Here is a 24,808-nt window from a genome sequence, read left to right as displayed (position 1 = left end):
GTTTCTTTTAAAGAAATGATACGTACTGTTGTTGCTGTGTCTACTCTAGCCTGTATAATCTTAGTGGCGAGGAATCAGTTCATGATGGCAAGGCGGCAAGATTGTGCTTGTCGTTGGCAACAGCCTTGGTTATCATACAGATGACATAGGACTTTGCTCTGTTCCGCCCCTGATTTTGATGAAGAGCACCCGGGTAGACGGTCCGAGGGTCTTCCACATCTCTTCTCAAACAAACAACCTCTCGAGAAGACTTTGGGATCGCCGCATAGTTTAAGTGTCCCCATGCCGCACATACACCATACATTTACAAACATCATGCCTTCTCCGAGATTCGAACCAGGGTCCTTCAGTAAGGCAGTCAGAGTCTCTATCCACTATCCTGGATGGGCAGCTAGAAATAGTACTGTGATAGTTACATGTAGTTTATTCCTGACTCTTTTCTTTTATTGTTATTTAACCCCGCTGTTTCCTCTATTGATTTTGAGACGATAAAATTAGTAAAAGTAAAATTAAAATACGCGTGGGATTATGGTATTTAGCGATGTCGGGTATCTATATATCATTAAGATAGTAAACAGCTAACGTCAGCTTCTGCTTCAAGTATTGAAAGTATTTTAATAATATCCGAATTTCTTCAGAAAATCTTGTAGAACACATTTATGGACATTAATGATATTATAAAAAAAGCAAAATTATTCTATGAAAAAGTGTTTAAATTTTTGTATGAGAACTTATTTCTGACTTACGTGGCACAATCTGAAGTTTCTCTAGTTTATCTAAAATACTGGTAACAAGAAGGGCATATTTAACTTTGTACTGAGAGAAGATGTCCCATATGTTACGTCCGTCCTTTACATAATAAGGGCTACCGCAATACAGAATGAGTTTGACTCCTAGTGCAATGCAAGGTATTAGACTTCCCCAAATAGTCCATCCCATCTAAAATAAAGAAAAGGACATAATCATATTTTATATAACAAGTATAAATTAAATTATTTACTTTAGGTTATATTTTGAAGCACATTGTAAAAAGTAATACGTAATGAAGAACTTCATCACACGCAATAATGAAAATAAATATTTTTTAGTAGTTTGATTTGTTTTTAACTTACCAATTTTTTTACCGTCTATAATCTCATGTTAGAGGACAGCCATGAAATCAAAGCTTTCGTCTATTAACAGCAGTGTTCGCTAAAGTGGACAGTCCGTTTACAGAGTTTCGGCTGTTATTTTTTCTCATTACACAATCACAGCTAATTTACTTGTAAAATTGCATATTATCTGTATAAGAACTGTGTTAATCTCTAAGTCGTAAGTTTTAGATTATAAACTTTTCAAACTAAAATAAAATATTAGCTACATGACGCTCATGGGACCGAGGCATTTGTCCGTTATCAGAGAACGTCCATTCAATGGGAACGTGTTCTTCTCTTATTTCTTCGATCTGAGGATTAAGGATTTATCCATTAAAGAGGTATGCCCATTAAAGTGAAAAATTAAAGTGTCCTTTAATGATAGTTTGACTGTATTAAATTAAATAATAGAAATGTTGATGATAATTTTCTTAACTAAATTTCAGTTTTTAAATGTTAAATATTTAGTCCGTCTTAATTTTATAGTTCTGTAAAACTTATCTTAACTTTTACAAAATTTAGCTCAACATTTTAGAAAATTTATCTTAATTTTCTTTACAAAATATATCTTGATTTTCTTTACAAAATATATCTTTATATAAAACATTAACTGAAGTTCTCGGCATTGCACTGGCTTTGTGCAAAGAAAGGGGGGAGGCTTTATTAGGGGCATGGGGGCAGTGTTATCGAAATCCCAGCCAAGCCGATATTTTCCTCTTATTTTGGTTCAACGTGAACTTGTGCAAAATTTTACCAAAGTAAAACTGTAGACAAAATTGAATAACTAACACGACGCGATGTAACAGTTTTAGTAAGAACTTGTACTTGCTTTGTTATCGGCTACATCTTCTTTCAGAAATGAGCTTTCCGAAAATCATCATCTGCTTTGGCCGATTTCTTCAGGGTTTTGAAATTATTTTATAATGCCTGATAGAAAGCCCAGTTAATTTGGTGTTAAAGGTTCTATACTATTCTGAAAATTAACTATTTTAAACAATAAACGAAGGCAGCGCCATCTAAATGTTATAATAAGAAGTGATAGCGACCGTGAAGTGAACTTAAGTTGGGTGACATGATTTTAAAATTAAAACTGTGTAAAAATATTGATATTTATTTTCTGAAAAAAAAATCTTTGTTTAGCAATTATGACTTCCACTGAAAACAGGAACGTAACAAAGAAGGCATGATCTTAAGACAGGTAACGTGAACTCAGCGTTCTAATATAAATGCTTCAATTGTAGGCGTCGTGGAATGTGTTTTCGTGTAGATAATAATCTTATTGTTTTGAAGATCAAGCGTGAAAAAATTTTCTCAAGATCGGAGAGAAATTGTAGACTCATATGAACTACATACTCACACACAAACAAACGGACATACGTCTTCATACATGTAGAATATTTAATGAAACCTGCTAAGTTATTTTCATTGGTAAAGTTAGTGATTAATAATATCTAAAATGGGTCTTCGTTTATTGCTTTTAAAAATCTTAGTTTATATAATTAATTATAAATGTGAAAAATATTTAAATAGCTTATACTTTAATGGATGACCAAACACTGCCGCGTAAAAGTAAAAAAAAAATGTTTAATTTGGATAGTTTTCATATTTCTTTTAAATAGTAGTTTTTTTTTTTTTTTTTTTTTTTTTTTTTTTAAGTCCGAAAGACTATTATACTGCGAGAGGGAAAACTCTTCCTTTACGGCTTAGAGTTTTCTTATTAAATCTGAAATATATCTTACTCTTACAGTGGCAACACAAGGCTTTACCAATGGTCGATGGATAATATATACCTTTATTCCGTTATATTATAGAATATCAACTGATGAGCTAAAGATAGATTTTGATCAATCTGGATTCATGTTTAAACTATTGAAAACTCTTTCCTTTTAGCGTTAAGATTCTTTGATAATTTAATAAACACTATTAAATTTGATCCAATTAAACAAATTTTTTCAGCAAATAATAAAAAAATTTCGAATTAATCAAAATAGATTGACAACAGAATTATAAAATTACCTGATCTTTATGATTTCAATTTAAATTGGAAGTTCTTTTAGGTTTAAATTACAATAAAACGAAATTACCGGATATGGTGACAAAGCGACGTCTCCGCTTCTCAAATTGTAATGAAGAGCAATGTTTTTGAAATGAGTGATCATCACCTAAAAAAAAAAAAAAAAAAAAAAAAAAAATCGAAATTAACCTGCAAGTAAAATTGAAACGATATTATGGTCAGAAAGCCAACAATATCAAAATTAATGTTAAAATATTTTGCAGGTAAATATCGTTAAAATGCGCTACATAAACCATAATTTCATTTGTCAGTTGGAATAACTTAGATTCAATAAGTTCATTTAAAATTAAAATCCCATGTGTTTCGGTCACAAAAGCTATTGGTTAAAAGGAAACTTCAATAGTGTTTGTATCTAAGATGAAGGTGATATCTAAGTGTTGCCATACTTGACTTACTAATATAAATATAAACCGCAAACTCGCCTTACAAATCTAGATATAAACACGAGAATGGGACTATTCGGCGTGGGCCGTTTCGCCGTTGGGGCGTTTCACCGTCAAGATATATTTTTCTTTAAACGTATGTATTATATCTTGTCGTATTATATTAAGTTGGTTTAAATTAATAACTCTGTTCGGTTTAATAATTTTATTTAATTTAACAAACGTTTTATATAAAATGTTTTTCTGTACAGTGTTATACAAATACACCGTTGCACATGACATATTAATTTTAAGAGAGTAATTAATGTGCTGACAAGATTCTAAAGTAATTCCGTTTTGCATTCAAATTTTATAAAAATGTGAATTTCCTGCTTGTCCGAGCGATTTCTCTGAATTAGCCGATTAAAATTTCAAGAAATTTTGGCAAATTATATAAATATTGCACCCGAATAATTTTAAAATCGATAATATAACTTCTGTTATATCATAAGTTTAGCCCCAGTTCTCTTTGGGACTCACATAATTTTCCAACTAACTATGTGTAATTTCTTTATATCTCATACTTGTAAATAACTATATATGTTACAAGCAACCTTTATTAAGTATACAAAAGGTAAGCAGAATTATTAAAATAAATAAACGTAATACGAGTATAATACGGCAAGATATACAAGGTGTGTTCGAAAAGTTCGGTGAATTTTACCATAAAAAAGGAAACAAGAGAAACAAGCAAAATAGCTTTACAGGCCTTCAAAGTATTCGCCATTAGCAACAATACACTTTTGACATCGGAAGCTGTCTGTTGGAAACTGTCTGCAAACGCTTCTTTCGGTATGGCTCGAAGCACCGTTGTCACACGTTGTTAGATCTCACTAATGTCGGAGAAGTGTTGGCCTTTCAGAAATCCTTTGAGGCGAGGAAACAGGAAGAAGTCCGCGGGAGCCAGATCTGGAGAATATGGAGGGTGATCCAAAACTCGAACCTGGTGCCTGTCGAGGAATTGGGTTACACGGATCGCAGTGTGCGGCCGGGCGTTGTCATGGAGCAGATTTCCTGACCGTAAACTTTCACTAACATGTCATGTGTCTCCGTCGCCGTTTTGCCTAACTTGAAGCAAAACTTTATCTTCATACGTTGCTCCATGTCACACTGGCAATCTTTCTCACACTGACTGTGTTAAACTGCTCATAGCGTGCTCTTCCTCTTATCTGTCGTAAAATGGCCGTTAGATGGCTCTAGATGACATTTCTCTCACTGCGTCTGCGTGAGTGCAAGATCCTAACCGCCGCGGTTCTTTAATTATGAGACCAATCACAGAACTTTTCGAACACACCTTGTAATACAGCCATGTAAAGGAAAATATGTCTTGACGGCGAATCGATCCGACGGCGGCGAAACGGCCACGAGGAAACGGCCACGGGGAAATGGCGACGGCGATAAGTCCTAGATACACCGTGTCTACAAAAGTCCTTATCCGGTCGTTCGTAGACATACGGTTCCAGTTACAAAAATGTTTTAAATGGAGGAAGTGCGAAAATAAAGGCTGGACAAGTCTTTAAACTGGTTAAGGGGGTGAGCACATATATATTTATATACTATATTGCTACGAAATGTACAGGCGCGGTAAGAGAGCTTCCCCGCAAAGCAGCTTTAGGGTTGCCATAAAATGGCAAGGGAAGACATGGTTGCCACATTTGGAAAGAAACCGCCCATTTGGCGACACAGTTGGCGATATGCCATGGACGGATGGAGAACCTTTTGGGACGAATTCTTACCGGTTTACCCCAGAACACAAGCCGAATGCTATGTAAACCCTGCCGGTCCGCAGTCAGTTGGTGTGCCTCGTCGAGAGGGCGAATCAGTGAGCCTCATAGAGTACGAGATAGTTAGTATTGAGTTGGTGTCTCGTCTAGTGAGTCAATCCCTGCGGAGTCGATCGAGTTGACAGCCGGGCAGCGAGTGCCAATTGGGTCGTCGAGTGCACCGAAAGAGTCTCTTAGTGTATCGCTGTTAGTGCATCGTCGAGAGAGAGTGTTGAGCTCCGGGAACGACTGAACCGAAGATTCGGGAGCCGTGCTATGTGTGACGTCGAGTGCATCGCGAGTTGTAGCGTGGAGAGTCTCGAGAGTACGTGGAGTTCTGAGAACGACCAAGCAGAGTCGAAAGCTGTACTCTGGTGCTTTGCAGTGAAGCTGTCTCCACCGTTCTAGCCTGATAACCTGAAGGCTGTGTCGTTGATTGTGTCAGCGAGTGTACATTAGTTCTTCGACGACTGTTAAAAGTGTTTTGGAGCTCTCCTGATTGATATTGACTAATATTGGCTAAATAAATTGTGTTTCGGTACTTCATCAAGTGTCGCCGTTATTCACCCCAAATCTGCATGAACCCGTGAAGAAAATAACGTAACAACTGGTGTCAGAAGAAAAACGCAACAATATACATGTATATATTTTTGGTACTGTGGATTCAATAAAAAACGGATTAGCACAGCTAGATGTTATAGTAGTCCCATTGACAAAATTCAGCATCCTACGCTTAATCGTTTTCGAGCTGTGCGAGATACGCTACTATATACGTATGTACAGACATCACGAAAAAAAAAAAATCCATTTTGATCCATTTTATAATCCGTTTTAGAATAAAGAGTTCTTTATTATTTCCGTACGTACAGATGTCAAGCAAAGAAATAGTCAAAATGGATTCGTGAACAGTCAAATTATATATTTCCATTGAAATTTGATAACCGAAATTTTTCGCTGTTGCACTAATTTCTTTACTTTCTACAAGGAAGAAAAAAATAAATGTCCTAAAAATTGCGAAGCCTTACTTTTGACACACTATTCCGATCCCTACAATTACATTAAAAAAATATACCTTTATAAAAAATGAAACACAAAAGGTTTCACTTCCGTATGGCATAAATTGAGCCATATATTGGATATTAAAATCAAGAAGGCTATTAAGGGGTTCTACACACATTTGCACGTCACCATAAAAGAAATATTTCGAAAAAGGTTTCTGATGTTAAGAGATTAACTAGCGACAATTTCTGTGCAAATTATTGTAAAAAATAAGCATCAATATAATTATTTTTTTCAAAATCGAGATCTCTCCACAGAATCAGCACAGAATTTCTGTTCTAGGAAATACTAGCAAACTTCAGTATGGGCACGTAACCAATTCGTAATATTATTATTTACATTTATTAAAACTAAAATATTTGTGCTTTGCTGAATTTTTTTTTAAGATCGTTTTTCTAAAGTAATAAAACTTCATGAGAATGTTAATAGCATGTTATGAATCTTTGAAAGCTTACAAACTGCTTGTGTATATTTATTTTAGCACAATAAATGTAATAAAACTATAAGCTGAAGACACTGGTGATGCATCCTATCTCTAGGTCTGATAAAGTTTATTCCGGCTTTAGCCATTTTGCTAGCCGAATTTAAAAGCGCGCCTTTAAATAATTGAGATAATTGAAACAGTTTAAGTAGATCACTTTTAGGGCCTCCAGGTATCTTACTTAAATTTGAATTTCAATTTATGTTATTGTTACGAAATGCCCAAGCGCGGTAAGATAGCTCCTTGCAAAGCAGATTTAGGTTTGCCAGAAAATGGCAAGGGATGGAAGGGTTACCATATTTGGTGAGAAATCGACTGTTTGGCGACAAAATTGGCGATATGCCATGGACGGATGAAGAACCTTCTGAAACGAATTCTTACTGGTTTAGCCCAGAATGTTCTCGAACCCAAAGCCAAAAGCTATATAAACCATGCTGGTACGCGGAGAGTTAGTTAGTGAGAGCCCAACGAGTTAGTCCGTGCGGACTCAAGGTCAGTTTACACCTGTCAGAGCGGCTCGGAACGAGTCGCTCGTTACGATTACCTTGACAGTGTAAACGCTCACTTCGACGGAGTAGAAACGTAGGGGAGATGAGTCAGCGCTTCCGTTTCTACTTTGAACCTGTTGAAAATCTATCCGGGCATTTAGTCCGAGCAGCGTTCGCAGGGACGTCGTGACAGTGAGTTCTATAATGCCGAGATGTAAAGCGATAGCCAAACCATGGCACTTTTTAATGCATACGCATCTTATGAAGTGTTTTAGGGAACACTTCACTGCTTCATTAAGATGTTGCATACTTCTATAATTATGTGAGCTTATATTCGTTTTTCTACAAGCATCCTACATGATGATGCAATAAATATATGATATTATAAACTATAAAAATAAAAATGGAATTATGAAAAAAAAAATAAACAGATCTGTTTTATTGTGGATATTTAAATTTCTTGCTTTGTATAAAAGCATTCTGGGCTATAATTCGTTACAATTCAGCTTGGACGTGAAACATGTTCAGCATGGATGTGTGAGTGTACTGAAGGTGTATTAAGGCTTATACAAATTATGCTAGATGAATTCTAATCTTCTTAAACTATCCGTTTTAGCATTTTAAAAGTAAAATATAATCACTATATTTAACCATTATTAATTTTGTTGATATCACTTTGTGTGTTGTCCAGAAACACAATTTAAGTAGGATCCAAAAGTAAGAATTTGAGATAAATATCTTCCTGTTGGAACTATGTCATAATATACATATTCTTTTACCTGTGGTAATATATGCAATGCTCCTAAGTTTTTTGCTACTTATTTATTTAAGATTTTCTGAATAATTAGGTAGATATTATACATTTTACTTCTGCCGTTGCTTTGAATAAATATTTTATGTGTTAATTTTGCATTCCTCTCTAGAAATAACACAGTTCCAGTCAGAACTCTGCATAATTAATTACATGCACAGAGAGCTATTGATTCTGTGGATTCTGGATGAATAAATATATTCTCTCTATTAATAAATAATAAAACACATTATTACTTTTACATTATTTTGTAAATGATTAATTAGATGTAAATAAACAGTTGTATATAGTAGAAAAACTTCGTTAATTTGAATTTCAGTAACCACAGTTGACTAAATAACTTCTCTCAAACTGAGTTTCGTTTAAATTCTTCTATCTGATATGCAATAACGTTTTTGTAACTTTGGACATTCTCGTCCGAAATTCATTTAATAGTTCATTTGATACTCCTAATAATTCATCGCGGCAAGCTACCCAGTCACGTACCCATTTCCTTTTCTTCTTCTTTTTTTTTTCCCTCGCAAGAGCAGAAATTAATACGTTTGAAACTGCTTCCCAGACTTCAAGCACTGCAGCCAAAGAACATCTATGTATGTTCAATGTATATTCTTTCCTGCAGCTGCCATGTCGGTATCCATTTTGTAAACAAACGGAGGCGAGTTGTCAGTCCACTCTGATTGGTGTAAACAATCTATCAGAGTACAAGTCCGTTCACTCGGTTCGAAACGCACGGACGAGCGACTCGCTACGAGCGGCTCTGACAGATGTAAACTGGCCTTCAATCGAGTTGATAGTCAGAGTCAGTGAGAGCCGAGTTGGTCGTCGAGTACTCCAAAAGAGTCTCTTAGTATATTCGCGGTTAGTGCATCGTTGAGATAGTGAGAGTTGGAACGAGGAGTAGGGAGCTGTAACTTTAGTGTATCGTTGTATCGTGGAGTGCCTCGCGAGTTGTAGCGTGAAGAGTCGCGAGAGTACGTGGAGTTTTGCAGTGAAACTGTCTCCACCGTTATAGCTTGATAACCTGGAAGCTGTGTCGCTGATTGGGTCAGCTTGTTTGTAGTAGTTCTTCCACAACTGACAACTATAAACGTATTTTGGAACTATCCTGAGAATACTGACCAATAAAGTATGTTTCGGTACTTCATCAAGTGCTGTTGTCATTATTCACTCCAAATCAGAATGAACCCGTTTCGTAACGAACGTCAAGAAGAAGAAAATAACGTAACATTATATTAAATAGCCACAAGTGGCCAAATTTTATTCTGTAGCACAAATGGTGCCTTTAGTTAAATTCCAAGAGTTAATAAACAAATTGATTCCTAAGAATTTGTCATTTTGATTCAGACTAAATCGATAATTTACTTGTCAGTCTGCAGAGTCATTGAGCTATTTTGAAACAGGAGACGTGAACAATGTGCAGTGCTCTCGCCGGGACTCGAACCTGGACCTCTCAAGTACGCGCCGAGTGTCCAACCAGGAAGGCATGCTAGAAGGAGAGATAAAAGTGGGATCCGAAGGATATTAATTTAAGATTCTGTACAAACAGCATCCTACACTGTCACCAATTTTTATTTGTGCTTAGTATGCTTTGATATTTCATCATGACTAATTACACACTTCAAGAATATTATTTTGAGCAAAAAATTATCTTCTTAGATGTAGCTCATTTCTGTTTGATTAGATATTTTAACGAATAAAATCGTCGTGTTTGGTGTGAAACCAGTCTATGAGAGATACACCAGAAGCACTTGCATTCGGAAAAAGTATATTGTATAATGTGGTTTATAGTACAGTGGCATATTGGACCCCATTTTTTACCCCAAAGCGACGGAGGATATGCAGTTATAATCAGTGATGTGTAATACCAATTAAATATTTTGTGGCTAAATCTAGAGGACATTATATAAACAAGACGGTGCGACATGTCATATTGCTAACGCCACTATCGACGTATTGGAAAAAGAAATCACGAATGCAACTTTAGCCCCCTCCAGAAGTTTTAGATTAATTTTCTATTAATCAAATTTAAGGGCTTACTTCAAATCAATGAGCTACGCGAACGAGCCATGAGCTCTTGATCCTTAAGAATAAACATCGAGCCATATATTCGGGACATTAGGCCCGAGTGCAGTCACTGAAAACTGGGTTCATCGAATTCGCTCGCGTGTACTTCGTTTAGGTGGACGCTTAAATGATATTTTATTCAGGGCATAACAGAATAAGTGTTCTTCGAAATGATATAAAATATTTAATTGCACTTGAAATAGTTTTTATTTGATTTCCTTTTAAATTCCCAGCGTTGCTATTAGGACACGCTGTATTAATGAATTCCTTTCTTTAGTGACGTAAAATTTAACATTTTTATAGATTTACGCAAAGGTGTTTATAAGGTACAAATAAATGCATATCATTAAAAGAAGTTTATAAAATTTTCACTGTAAAAGAATAGTAAATGTTACCCCTGCCGAATGCACTGGACCTTTAGGAAGGCCAGTGGTGCCGGAAGTGAAGTAGACGCATACGGGATGACTGAAAGGGAGCTGTTCGAAAATTATGTCCGGAACAGTGCCATCTGGATTCCGTCCACTATTCAGAAAATCTTCGAGGAAGTAACTAAAAACATAATATAAATAATAATTAGTATTAATCTCAGTTGAAACAATCGGCTTTCGATTTAAGCAAAGTGTAATTGATCTAGTTATCCGATAGAGCATCGGAGCATTGAGTAAAATGCTAATAATATTGGCACTTCATTTAAGAACTTTCCAAAGCGTTGTTTTATTGCACTATTTCCTTGCCTAATTTTACACAGTACCTATTTTGTCTCCAAACGTTTTAGCGCCAGGTTCTAAAAATTTATAAAACATTTTATCATTTTCCCCTTCCGCACTGCGTTCAAAGAATTAACTTTCTAAATTTCAAAAAATGGATTCACCTATGTAGGTATTGTTTTCGTCTTATTGACAAAGACAAACCCTTGCAAACTACCTGCGAAGATCAAGCCGAAATTTTCCCTTCTGCACAAGGAAATTCAATTAGCTAATTTTTCTGAGGCTTTCCTATGCTCAATGAGAACATAAATGCTTAAGTCTTCGAAAGAAAAAAAAAATTGGTGAGCAATAAATTATAGAATAAATCCTTAAAAACGCTCACCTGTTTCTAATATGTGATACTCCTTTGGTTTTTGTTTCCTTTTTTGAAGGAATGATAATTATCTTCTCCAATGAAGGGCAACCTAAAAATTTTAAACAAAATGCATGACTATTACACATATACTACGCATTTTAAGATAATTACAAATAGCATTTTCATTTCTTTCTTTAAAGTAAGTCCCAGAACCTTTACATTTTTAAATAATTTAAAAATAAATTGAATAGGCTGAAAGCTGAATGACAAATGAGTTAAAATTATATGTATTCTTACGGCAGTGTTAGAGATTGTGATTAGAGTAGTGATAGCCACATTGATAGGTCTTACAAGTAATCTATGGTGCATGAGTGTAAATGCATGTGACATGTATAAGTATAGGGGTCGCCTATTTATTCTCCCTAAGCAGGTAGGTATTATCTATTTATATTACTTACATAGAAAACTAACACACTCTTGGCTCCCTTTAAAACAGTGTCGACGGGAGTTGCTTGCATGCTGGCCGGTATGCCGTCCTTTTTGACATTTTATTCATTTTAGTACCATACGTTTAAATTAACGTTCACGAAATGTTGATTTTATTTACTTACGGAAGTTTTACTGCATCTTATACATATTCTCCTGTCTTTAGTATTAACCATATACATTACGCATTAAGAAAAACAATGGAATATTAGAGACCTAATGTTTGCGTAGGAGAATTGGTTATAGTATTTACTGACGGTTCGGGTTGTGACAATGAAATTAGCGCAGTATATTTGCTTTATTTGCTTGGCATAAAAATAGACAAACACAAAATTAGACTTGAACCTTACAAACCGGTTTTCCAAGGCGAATTGCCTTCTATTATATTTGCTCTTAAATAGATTGATAAAAAGCTGACTGTAAAAACATATACATACAGACTCACTGTCTGGTTTGGAAGTACTAGCAGATGCTGATAACACTAATATTTCGGTCTTATAATTGAAAAGATCTCCTTGTAAACGTTGAGAAAATACACGATGGGAAAATTAACTGAGAGAAAGCCCATATTGGTGTTATAGGCAACGAGAGGGCAGACATGCTGGCCAGAGAGGCTGCTCTGATGGGCATGCGTTCGAAATTCAGGCATAATAAAGAATCGTTATTGGTCAAATCAAGAATTTCTATTATGATTTCTGTAATGAACAACATAACATTTCGGAAAAAAAGAAAGACTATTTGTTGAACTTTGAAGTTCCTAAAATATAAGAATGATATGCGATTTCTATTACAATCAAATAATTACTGGACACGGGTGCTTCCCGGCGTGCCTGAAAAGATTTAATTTGCAGTTTTTGTGGTGCTAAAGGTAATGCATTACATTTCGCCGAAGATTTCGTATTATTGCGACATGTTAGGGAAAAATATGGCAACATAAAGGAATTCTATTGCCGCAGGAAAGAGTTTAGATTTGCAAAGCATTTGATGAACTTTATAAATGGCAACAGAATAAAATTGGGAATTTTGATTTGATGTTTTTAACGGTATTTTTGTTCTAATCCGTGTTGGATGTGCATTGTTAACCATGAGACCAATCATTAACGCCAGGAGATTTGCGGCATACTCGTATATTTCATTACAATGACATTGCCCACTTGGCGTGAAATAGTCATGATAAAATTTTGGCTCCAGACAACACCGCAAACTCTATCACCGCTGACGGTGTCACTGGCACTCTTTTAAATGTTAATATAGCTCAAGAGCAAAATACATTACATTATATAGCAAGACATAAATTGTAAAGGTGCGTGTTTCATGACATTATATATTGTACTAAGTTCAGGCTCGCTTTACAAATAATTGTTACAAACATGTGCTGTTTACATTAATGTTTGCAATCAAAATGAATTTAAAACTCTAAATGTTTTTACGAAACGTACCTCCATCTGCATATTTATGCTTATTACGTATGTTTAGGTAATGCTGTATATTTAACCAACTCAATTTTTCCAATACATAATTTTGACATTATATGCGATTACGTATGCTTTCGCAATAATTAATGTACAAATATTACATTACATGGTTCTTTTTGAGAGAAAGTATGTTCATGAAGGTAGATGTAGCGGTAATTAGTTACGCAGAAAAACCGTAATAAGGGAAAATTAGCATAGTATATTATAGCATGTTTCGAATAAACATAAGAGAAACATCTTTAATTTGAATTTACTTACTGTTTGCTATAATAGGTATATTGTCCATCAGATTGTAATCTTTTCCCATGTCTAGATGATGATCTACAGTAATCAAGAACTTGGCCTCCATCTTTCGAATAATGTTTGCTGATGCCTAGAATATAAAGAAATACGTTTATTAATTAATTCTTTAACCAATTAACATACTTAATTTTCTATGTCAATCTAAAATTTTGAAAACAGAAAAATGTTAATTTAAGTATATTTCTTGTTCATAAAAATGCATTACTACATATTTAAGGTTTAACAATGTTCTGCTGTATTAACTAGAAATGTACCAAATGGCAATGAACCTGAACATAATTGTTGATTTAAATTGCATGATGTATTCTTCTCCCTGATTTCAGGAGTAAATAAATTTCAATAACTAACAACGAAGCAATTTTTCATTGCAACCTGAATTCGGTTCTTTGGTAATAGTGAAATACTGATTCACATTGTGGCTTTTGATATAAAATACTTTAGAAATAATGATATTTTTGTTTTACGTTTTACTTCGAAACCGGAAACAAATAAAATCAAGAATTTCCCGGCTGGGATTCTAAAACACATTCTCTTCTGCTACCAGTTATACAACGACACCGCTACCAGATATATCAGGACTACTATTTCTCCTTATCTGCTTTTCGAACATGTAAGTGTCCTGAATAGAACGATGATTTTAACTAAACTATGTTCATCTTAATTGCAGAATAGACGACAAGAAAGGGAAGGGTTTAACTAACCCTTTATTCTTTACAATTTACAGGTACTCTTGCACTAGATCACCACTTGTGGTCTGAATATAAGAAAATAAGAACTACAACTAACTAAATTTAAATAATACTTTACACAGACGAATAACACTAAGAGTGGCCTTTTAAATTTTTACGCATGTAGTGCAAACTGCGAGAAAATTACAATACGTCTTCAATATCAAGAGGACTAAACCTCTGGCCTTAAAGGCGGACAGAAACTGATTGACAACACGTGAAAAGGCTCATTCTCTCTCTCTCTTTCTAACTCTACTTGGCGAAAAGTCACAACTTAAATACTTAAGCGTTTGCAAGCACAATTTACATAAACAGAACAACGCGGTTATTCTGGCCGTAAGTGGAAAATAATGACGACAGTAAAGTTTTAAAATAAAATAGACGTTAGTAAAACTTAAGATTCTTAGCAAGGAAATATGTGAATTCTTATAACTTCAATAACAAAAATCTGACATGGGCATCACAGGACTTCATTGCACAGCCTTTTAAATTATAAATATTTTTTGCTACGCTTTATTGAAGCTTATTTTCTCCAGTTAATCTAATTTCATTAATCGATCCCTCAAGAAAACTTGAAAATGACATAAAAAATTGCAAATTTTCAAATTAATTATCCCTGTCAATTTTTGACATCGGGGGTCGAATTTCTTGTATTTTTTTCATAAGTATTAAAACTTTCCAAAATATGTATGCTTGATACGTAGGTGCGTATACAAAGGCGTCACGAAAACGTCCCCTTGAATCCAATTTACTATCCATTTTAGAGTAAACAATCCTTACTCTCTCCGTACATATATATGTCCAGCAAAAAGTAATCAAAATGAAATTGGGAGCGGTCAAAGTGAATACGTCAATTGGAATCTCATCTATTGAAATTTTTCCGGGTACAATTCTTCTTTTACTTTGTACACGGAAGTGAAAAGTAACTGAAAACTCTTAGAGTGAAAATGCTGGATCGATTTCCAATTTTTGTTCTATTTCAATTTGAAAGGAGACATTTTCTATGTCTGCGGTAGAAAGCGTAAAAGAAGAAGAAGCAAAAGTAATAGTAGTAGTAGTAGAATTGAACTGATGGTAGGATAAAGAGTCATTAGTATTTTTTAAAGCAGAAGATGTAAAAAATGTACAATGTCCTCGCCGGGACTTGAACGAATACGGACCTTTCGAATACGCGCCGAGTGTGCTACCGTTGCACCATGAAGGTGTGCACAAAGGACAGAGAAAAAACCTTATATACTTTCCGTTTTAAAGGGCGACTGGGGATAAGGGGACCCAATCGCCAAATCCGGGTGGTGAAGAATCATGATCCACAAACTTCTAGTTCGGACGCCACTGTAGATTTATTAGGTTTTTTTATGCTGCGAAAGTGAAAGATTAGTAGCGTCCTCCCCGGGACACGAACCTGGATCTCTCGAATACAAGCGAAATGTGCTAACCGTTACACCACGAAGGCATGCAAGAAAGAGAGAGAACGTAACTTATAAGGAAACAGTAAGTGGCAACAATGTGAAATAATAGGCTCTTTCGATTTTTTTATGCAGCTTGAATGCGAGTATTGAGAATTTAGATTATATTATTTTGTGTTTGAGGTTTCAATAAACTCATTTTAAAACTAGATTGCGTATCTCTTGATGAGAGTTATCAATCACTGAACCGGCACATGTCGAATTTTAGATATGGCTGATAGATTCATAGACTTTGGAGATAAATCGCGCCATTATTGGTCACCTTCTATTTGTAATAATATGTCTTTGTAACCTATTCGGTAAACTAAAATAAAAACAGGTAAACATTGGTGACGCTCTGGCACACATTCCTGACTCTTTCTCCGTCAACCGATAAATACCATTTATATTTACAATTGCATGCAAGCAGAAATATTTATACTTTCAAACAAATTTAAACTTATATATAGGTGGAAATATTTAAATATTTATATAAAAAAACTAAAAAAAAAAAAAATTGTAAACATTTATCCCGAGCAGGCATTCTAATGCTATGTTGATAATAGTTTGAATTTTTGGTTATGACAGAAATCAGTTTATTTATTTTTCTTATTTAGGAAAATTTTAATTTTTATTTAATTCTTTGAATTATTAATTTAATGTTTATTATTTATGATTAATTTAATATTCGGTTATGTAAATTCCTTAATTTTGGGGAAAAACAGATGCTTCAATGAAGTTTTATTATTTTTCCTTTTATTTGAATTTAATCAAGATTTCTGTGTCCTTTGTGAGGGATCAAGGAAAGAGAATGAATTTTCGCCTAGTCATTCTCTCTCAGGGTGACGTTATTTTCGTAGAAATTTCTAAATGAAAATTGCTTTGTTTCGGGTGCCCTTTAGGAAAGGAAGTACGTGGCGAGGGGTCGAAGGTTGTCATCTTACCTACAGTCGTTTAATTGGTGATCTAAGTGTCCGGTTGTTTGGCCACTGTAAAGAAGCGGCGCATGTGCAGTATGCATTTTCTATTCTTTTAGGGTGAAAAATGGAAATTTGGTACTGAAGGGGGGCGAAACATGAAGCCTATATGGTAGCCTTGTTTCTTTTGAAAGAAGGGAAGGAGGATCTCGATGATAGAACACTTTTGCTCGGGTCGTGGTAAGTGATGGTCGTTTTAAAGTGAGATGCGAAGGCTAAGAAAGGGCGGGAGAGCTGCATTTATGCTCCCGACTTTGTTCCTCGTTATGCTCGAGCAAAACAGAGTTCTAGATGTTTAGAGTGATAGTAGTTGTACTCCCAGCTGGTAAAATTTGACTAGACTAAAAAAAAAAAAAAAAAAAAAAAAAAAAAATGGATGTTCTGTTTTTAACTTCTTGTCCTTCTTATCTCTTTTGTCGAGGGCTTCCATGGCCGCCATTATGCCTTGTGGTTGCGTATTCTGAAAACGAGGCTATTCCCTTGTGCTATGAAGAAAGTTTAATCACCAAGAAGGTTATCTCCCCGGGAAGTTTAACTTGCTGCCTTAAGGAGTTCATCATCTAATGGAGTGTTCCACGAGAAGAATACCGGAACTGTACGCATGTGTCAATGCTCAGTGTCGCATCGTCGTTTTGTGTGCTGTGTTCCTGTCTTTGAGTTGAATGTTCTATGTGAAGAGTGCCGGAACTGTGTTCTTGTGTTGAACGACACATATGGCATGACGCCTCGTCTCCCGCCGAGAGCATAGATGAAAGTACGGCTTGTTATCCGATGGCCTCCTTGTACCTTTCTGTCAAAAGCTAAGTTCTTTCTCCCTCTTTATATTCTTCCACAGTTATGATAGAGACAGATGTTGATTAAGAAGCCTACTCTAAGGTCATTAATTGAAGGTATATGCTTAATTGTATTTAAAAATTTAAATTCTTATGAGAAATTCGTTTCAGTCCTTGGTCCTACGGAGCCTCTATTCTAAGCTGTATCCTCAATAATTCATAGTTTTAAAGTGAACTTTTCCCGAATTAATTATTTCGTTAATTTCTCTAAATTAATTGTTGGTTCTGCTATAAACACATGTTTAACACCTGAAGGTGTAACTGGAAGGAACTGTAATAGCTTATCTTCCGCCTTATGGTTTGTTTGAACTATGTTGATTGTAACACACCTGTTAAATTTACTAGAATTATGAATTAAGTAAATAGAAATTATATGGTTAGACAATAGCTATGTAAAATTATGATAATGATGATTCTTTGAGATTTCCATCCTGTTGACCTGAGAGTAATTAATAAACCCAGAATTAATTTGAAATTTATGTCGTGTTTGTTTCAGTGAAGTACATTTTTTTGGCTCGTCCGATCCTTACACAGCTCGATCCCGGAAAAGACATTGGTCACAATGCGATGTCTATAACTTGATACGATCATAATTAGATAGTTTAAGGTTGATTAAGTTACCTAACTTATTCACGGCTTCACCAGATAAATATTATGAAGACACAAAAACTCACGATATTACATTGGTGCCATTTGTAAATTACAGTTTCACCTGTCAGTTCTGTGTCGGTATTTTTATTACGATACCGTCCAGAAACTGAACACTAAAGTCAAGGGCCACTGTAAGCTTATGTTAGCTCTGGCAATAAGCGGGGAACGTAATCGGCAATGCAGCTAGAAAGCAACTAGACATAAAGAAAATGAGGAAAATGTTATCATTTTAATCCCTTAAAGGCTGTTTTAAATCAAATGGGAACAGAAACGAACTCAACGTTAATTGTCAGTCATTCAGGAATTTAACGCTCATGCGCTAGATTTTGCATTCAAAAATTGATAAGAAATGTCGAAACTTTAAAATCAAAACGACAGTTTAATTATTTCCAAGTCAAACGATTTTATTTTAAAACGTTACTTACCCTTGATCCATAGTAAGGCGTCGGTCCACCCCATATAGCGCCGATACTTGTGGTTGCTAGCATGGCACAAATTGCTTCTTTCCTGTTTGACATATAACCTGCAAAGACGTTCTAAGGCTTATAAAGAGGATCAGGATTAATTTTCTGTTAACTGGGCCCCATTTTGCGCCAAATATAAAAGTTGGCACGAAATCTGTCTAGACCGCGCCAACATTAACGATGCTTAAAATTTAATGGCATAAAGCAAATTTGTAATTATAGAAATGTATCATACAATACAATACATATAACGATAATTTGTGCAATACTCAGTTGGTTTTCAAACAAAATCAGATAGCCGTATAGCACATAAAATATTGCACAGCTATTCATTACGCCATATAAAAAGGCTACTACATTTGGTGTTTTGGCTCATGTTTGACTATTGGAGCCTGGTCAACAGAGCAAGATCAGTTTCAGCTTTCAAATCTGTAAGGAATATGCAAATTTTATGCTATTGTAATATTAAAATAAAGATTAAAAGCCTCTCTTCTCAAAATGATAAAAATTTTGATTAGAAGAACATTTTGAAATACACCAAACTTGTTTTTGTGTAGTTTATAGGAACCGCATAAAAACTTCACAAGTGGATACAAAAAATAGAGTCGTTTAGAGTTGACTTGTTTTCAGTTACCATGTAGTCCGTGATCAGTTTTTACGACTGTTGTTTCTCTAGACTCTTTTATATGTCTTGGTAGCCAGATATACAAGATTCATAGTCCTTTTTTTATTGATTATTTATTTCCTTTTTATTGACAACTTGTTCCAATTTGATCGAACTTTTCATATACCGCACAAGAAAAAAAAATCGCACTGGAAAAATTGCACAAATAAACAAATCGCACAAAAACAGATTTCAGTGCACATTTCATTACACTAATGTTTGTAATGTACAGGATCTTTCATTGCAGAAAATTTTAAATTTATTCTTTAATATCTACATTTTAAATTACAAGCTAGTTTTAATATTCATCTGTTCTGTATTGTTGATTTATCATGGAATTGAAGACAACTTGTCAGAAACAAAAATCTCTTATAGCTCCTCACAGCTCTTGTTATTTCAAGTCCAGAGCCATCACTTGAGGAAAATTATTTTACATTTACATGCTATCTTTTTTTTTCTGCTTATCATATATAACAATTCAAAGTATGCCATCATTTCCACTCTTGAGGTAGCAATTCATTCCTCTGTCTCTTTAGTATTTAACTTTTAGCAAACTTGTATATCTATTTGTATATTCCAAAATTTCATCTAGCATATTTATATCAATTATTTTCAAAAATGATCCTATTTCATTCTCTGAGTCCTTGGAATGCTGATTTAGGCCAGGTAAGACTTATCTTATTTGACTTTATTTCGAATTTATTCACCTTATTGAAACAGTTTGAATATTTCTGTTTTCACCATTTAGAATATTTATCCTTACTAACATAGAACATATCATCATTCCTTTTTCTCTATATCATTACTATCATCATCATTTGAAATTTATTGTTCAGATTCATTGATTACAAAAACTTTTCACCCATGGCAACGCGCATGTCGTAACTTTTACGAAGAAACTTCCACGTAGTACAAAAGCAGAGTAAGAAAAAAATGTCGCATATGACTTCCTGCTAGCACATTCTATGGTGTGAGGAAGGGTTAAAAGGAGGAATAGAAATGACCTCTAGGCGTCTTAATTGCAATATGCGAAAAATGTGCATTGAAAACCGAATTTGTCGTAAACTTTGTGCATGACGCGCGTGCTGGAAGGTTAAGTAAATTATTGTTTATATTTCCGATTGTTTGTATTTATAAAATAATAATAATACCAAAAATAATAAAAGAAAAATCCAATAAACCATTTTTTAAGCTTTTTTTCATATTCTGGGTCTACCTGTTATGTTTTAAGTTACTGATGTGCAATTATTTACATTTATGGTGTATGTATTATATGTAGTATGATATCTATTATAGAGGGAAATATAAGAAAGCCGATTAAAAAAAAAACAATTCTTCTCAAAGGGATGGTTAGAAGAAAAGAGTTGGCAAACCCTGTTTCAAACAAATATAACTATTGTATATATATTTTGTAGTATTTAAACCACCAGGTACAGAATATGCACGCTGTTTTTCTAATTAATTATAAGCATTTTATCTTGATCTTCTACTTACAAGCCACTGTGTCTCCTATTTGTAAGCCATGTTTTCGAAAGGCTGCCGAGTAGAGCTTAACTTCTTCGAATAGCTCTGCAAAAGTGACTGTCTCTTCATATCCAGTTTCATCTGAAATAGAAACACCGAGGTTTGAAAGGGTGTCTAGCTTAAGAATGAGATAAGCTAAGATTTTCATGAAGTAGAGTATACGAATGCTTTTGAAGAAGTTTTATAAACTCGTTTTCTGGTTAATTGTAAGTAAGCTGTCTTTTTTTCCACACTTTTCTGGTTTCTAATTTAATAATTAGTTATCTGAGTTATTTAAAATGTGCAATAATGGCAATGCCTAAATTAAGTTTCGTGAGCTACAGTATTTTTGCTTTAAAAATTATGCAAAAATTTTCTTCAGTGATTAGTTTCCGGAAATAAAAATAAAAAGCAAGTGAAGAAGGTTAAAACAGGATCGGAATTTTTAGTACTCAGTTAAACTTCCTAATTTTTAATTTTCCATTATTGATAAAGATAGCTTCGGCTTTATATCTGAAACTAACCTGTTTCTTTTTCTGGAAAGTTTGGATGTAAATAAGGAGAGAGTGAAGAAAAAAGGAAAAGCCCGAGATCCGTGATAATAGCCCGTGATAAATCCGTAATAAATATTAAAGTCATTGTAATGCTAATATTACTGTAAAGCACTGCTGCATAGTGCAATTCCAAAATTCAGAGGAATTATGAAAGATAAATAAAATAAATCATAATGTTAATAAAAGCAATCTATAGTCTTTGGTTATTTCTATAGAAACAATTGTATACTGTACAACTCCAATTATCCGAACTCCGACTACCCGAATCACTGATTATCCGAATTGCTGATTATCCGAATCGCTTTCAACATTTGTGGAAAAAATTAAGACGGAAAGGTAGTGTCGGACAATCAACGACTTAAGACATTGAAAGGAGCAAACCTACACTTTTAAACTTCGCGTCACTTGAAAACGAAGATGGAAGTTCATCAGGAAAATCAATGCAGCAACAAACAAAAATTTAGAAAATGTCGTTTTCAAGTGGTTTTTGCAGCAACGTTCTATGGAAAACCCAATTTCTGGTCCGATTCTTTGTGGGAAAGCTAAGATCTTAGTTCAGAAGCTTGGTTGTTTATTCTTTAAAGCAAGTAACGGCTGGCTAAGAAATTTTAAGTGCAGGCACGGTGTCCGTCAAACAGCTTACTTTGATCGAAGTGTTCAGCAAGCATTGACTTCCAGCACTTGTAAGTACTACACACATTCAAGGAAAGACTGCAAAAGGTAGACTTTTCTGCATTTAATTACCCGAAGTTTTCAAGTAGTTCAGTTCACAAAGTGAATTATTTTATTCTAAATGAAGACTCTAACAAACAACATTCTAAAGCTCAATTATCTAATCCTCAGCGTTGTGTGATAAATCTTTCTGTAATAGTAGGTAGTGTTAAAATTCTGCTGATTAATCTAATATTGGATTTAGTAAAAGTGCATTAATTTATCTTAATGATTCTTAATTAGTGTGCTATAATTTATTTTATATTGTTTTATTTTGCTTATTATAACAACTAATAATATTTTTATTATTTTCATTATTGTTAATATATACTATAAATTAATGGAAGCATAATATCAATTGGTTTTGAATTTATAGTGATTAACTGTCTCCTAATTTGCTTAACCTTTTTTTAATTACAATTTTGTTGTCTATCTGTAGCTGTAATTTAATTCTGATTGGCACCTAGAGGTAACCTTATGACGGAAGTTGTCCCGTTTCACCTTGCGTTGTAGTTGTAATTTGCTTATTATAAGTTGCTATTTGTCATTCCAATTTTGTAACATTATAGTGCGGGCTGCGGGCGTTTGTTTTCTTTATTAGTGTTTATCTTACTGCCATTAGCGCTAGTTCTTGCAAGCACGCAAAATATTCCCACATAATACCGTAACTTCAATGCTATATACTGTTCTTACAATTACTTTGTGCTCCTCCGATTCTCTTCATCGAACGCTTGAGCACTCTGTGCTAGGACTAGAACTTTCACAAGTTGAGAGACCCACTGAGTGTTTTTACTATTTCATGTACTATTTCATGTTAAATGGGGTCAAGAGAAACCTCCCTAACTAGATCAATTAGGACTACCAGCTCAAGGTGTGTGGGCCCAGTGAGATTAGACCATCCAGCTTCCAAATTAGATAGCATTAACACTTTGCACATCAAGTCACTCTTAGCAGAGTACAGATGCCGTTCTAAACTGAAAATCGCAGACCACGAAGCAGTCTCCAATTTTATCACAGAAATATTGGCTATAGTTTCTAATCAGGAAATCTTAATTGCACGACAGGAGTGACAAATACTTCAATTAGAACGACAACTTAGTACCAATTTCTTCTCTCAAGCAAAAGAGCACAGTTTTAAAGTCACACAGCTACAAGAAAAGAAGACCGCCGGAGTTACGCAACTTTGGCCGGTAAGATTCAGAAAAAGAAGCCTCCTTCCACACTAAGCAACAGCCATTCCCAAGCAAAAGCCTTCTGAGCACGTTTTACTTATCAAGGGGAAAGATTCAGAGTGCCCACCAGATAGTGTGAAAGCGCTAGTTTTAAACAACATCAAACCTCATAAGCTTGGCATGAACATACAGCAACTGAGGGCCACGAGATGTAAAGAACTCTTGATTAGATCCAAAGAGGCCACACACTTGCACAAACTTAAAAAGCAAATGAAGAGTCTAGTGCGCTGACAGAGCACTTAGAACTAAGGACTCTCCGTCCTCCCTAACTAGATCCCTAATCTAGGAGCTCTCTCAAAGTATTTGGGGTACCCCGGGACATAATGGCACACGAAATAAAAGCGCAACAGTTGAAGATCTTTTGCCAGTAATGCGGTCACCCAGTTATCTTCCCAAAAGGCCCGAGACCTAGAGACGAAACTAGCTGTAACTGGATAGTGGAAGTGATAGCAGAATTCAAAGACAAGCTTCTCGACCACAAGCGGGTTTATATTGGATTTACTTCGTGTCCGTTTAGAGAATACGTAAAAATAACTCGCTGCTACGACTACCAATCCTTTGAACCCCTAAGTAAAAATTGAAGGTTCCCACCAGCCTATACTAAGTGCGGAAAAGGTCATTTAACACAAGAGTGTAAAGCAGAAGAGAAAAATTAAGGCGAATTATATTCACTCCAGTACGCCTAATAGCACAGACTTTGACGCAAGTCATCCGGCAAGTTCTTCAAAATGTCCCGATTATCGACAGGAACTGCAACGAGGCAGCAAAACACAGTAACAACGGATGTAGACAGTAACCGATTCCGTCAATATGTCACAGGACTTAGGTTTCTCCAAGCCAACCTGCAGACAGCTAGAACTGCAACGCTAAAATTCATGGACATTATGACAAAGGAAAATGCGGACATCGCCCTCTTACAAGAGCCGTACTTAGCACATAGTCATGTGCCAGGAACTTCATTCACAAGCAAAATGTTTCAGTCAACCTCTCAACAGGCTGTCGTAATCTATAATGGTCCGCTATCTCCCCTCCTTACATCTCAGATGCAACACTCAGTTACCATTAAGCTAGAGACAACTACCGGACACCTTCAAATTACTAATGTGTACCAAGTGAGGAATTAGATCCTCAACTAATAGAAATCAGCACTGTCATCAGAAAAGGGAACAACCAAATTTTATTAGCAGGTGACTTCAATGCTTCAAGTCCCTTATGAAGGCGCGAGTGGAAAACGTAAGAGGCAAAAAGGTTTTTTAATATGCAATGACAAACAGATTAAGCATCATAAACACGCTTTACTTCTGCTCCATAAGGGCGGAAGGGTGGCCAGATTTATTTATAGTTTCTTCACAATTAGCAAATCAAATGTCGGAATGGCATGTTATGGACATTCCCTCTCTGAGCGACCACAGAATAATTAGATAT

General features: G+C 34.9%; 1 protein-coding gene across 1 annotated transcript in view; it reads right to left on the bottom strand.

Annotated features, from left to right (window-relative positions):
- LOC118183305 (acetoacetyl-CoA synthetase-like) overlaps positions 1-24,808 on the bottom strand; it is a 73,942-nt gene that overhangs the window by 25,057 nt on the left and 24,077 nt on the right. Inside the window, exons 6-12 of the mRNA XM_085821352.1 lie at positions 20,878-20,988; positions 18,681-18,778; positions 13,577-13,691; positions 11,385-11,466; positions 10,691-10,844; positions 3,218-3,295; positions 747-939 (exon numbers count right to left, since the gene is read on the bottom strand). Coding sequence (XP_085677478.1) covers positions 747-939; positions 3,218-3,295; positions 10,691-10,844; positions 11,385-11,466; positions 13,577-13,691; positions 18,681-18,778; positions 20,878-20,988 — 831 coding nt within the window. The remainder of the gene's footprint in view (positions 1-746; positions 940-3,217; positions 3,296-10,690; positions 10,845-11,384; positions 11,467-13,576; positions 13,692-18,680; positions 18,779-20,877; positions 20,989-24,808) is intronic.

Source organism: Stegodyphus dumicola, chromosome 7, assembly GCF_044657685.1.
Source record: "Stegodyphus dumicola isolate Sdum_Otavi_A_Nest chromosome 7, ASM4465768v1".
NCBI classification, from domain to species: Eukaryota; Metazoa; Arthropoda; class Arachnida; order Araneae; family Eresidae; genus Stegodyphus; species Stegodyphus dumicola.
The sequence above is the reverse complement of the archived record's forward strand: the minus strand, read 5'-3'. Positions and strand labels throughout refer to the sequence as shown.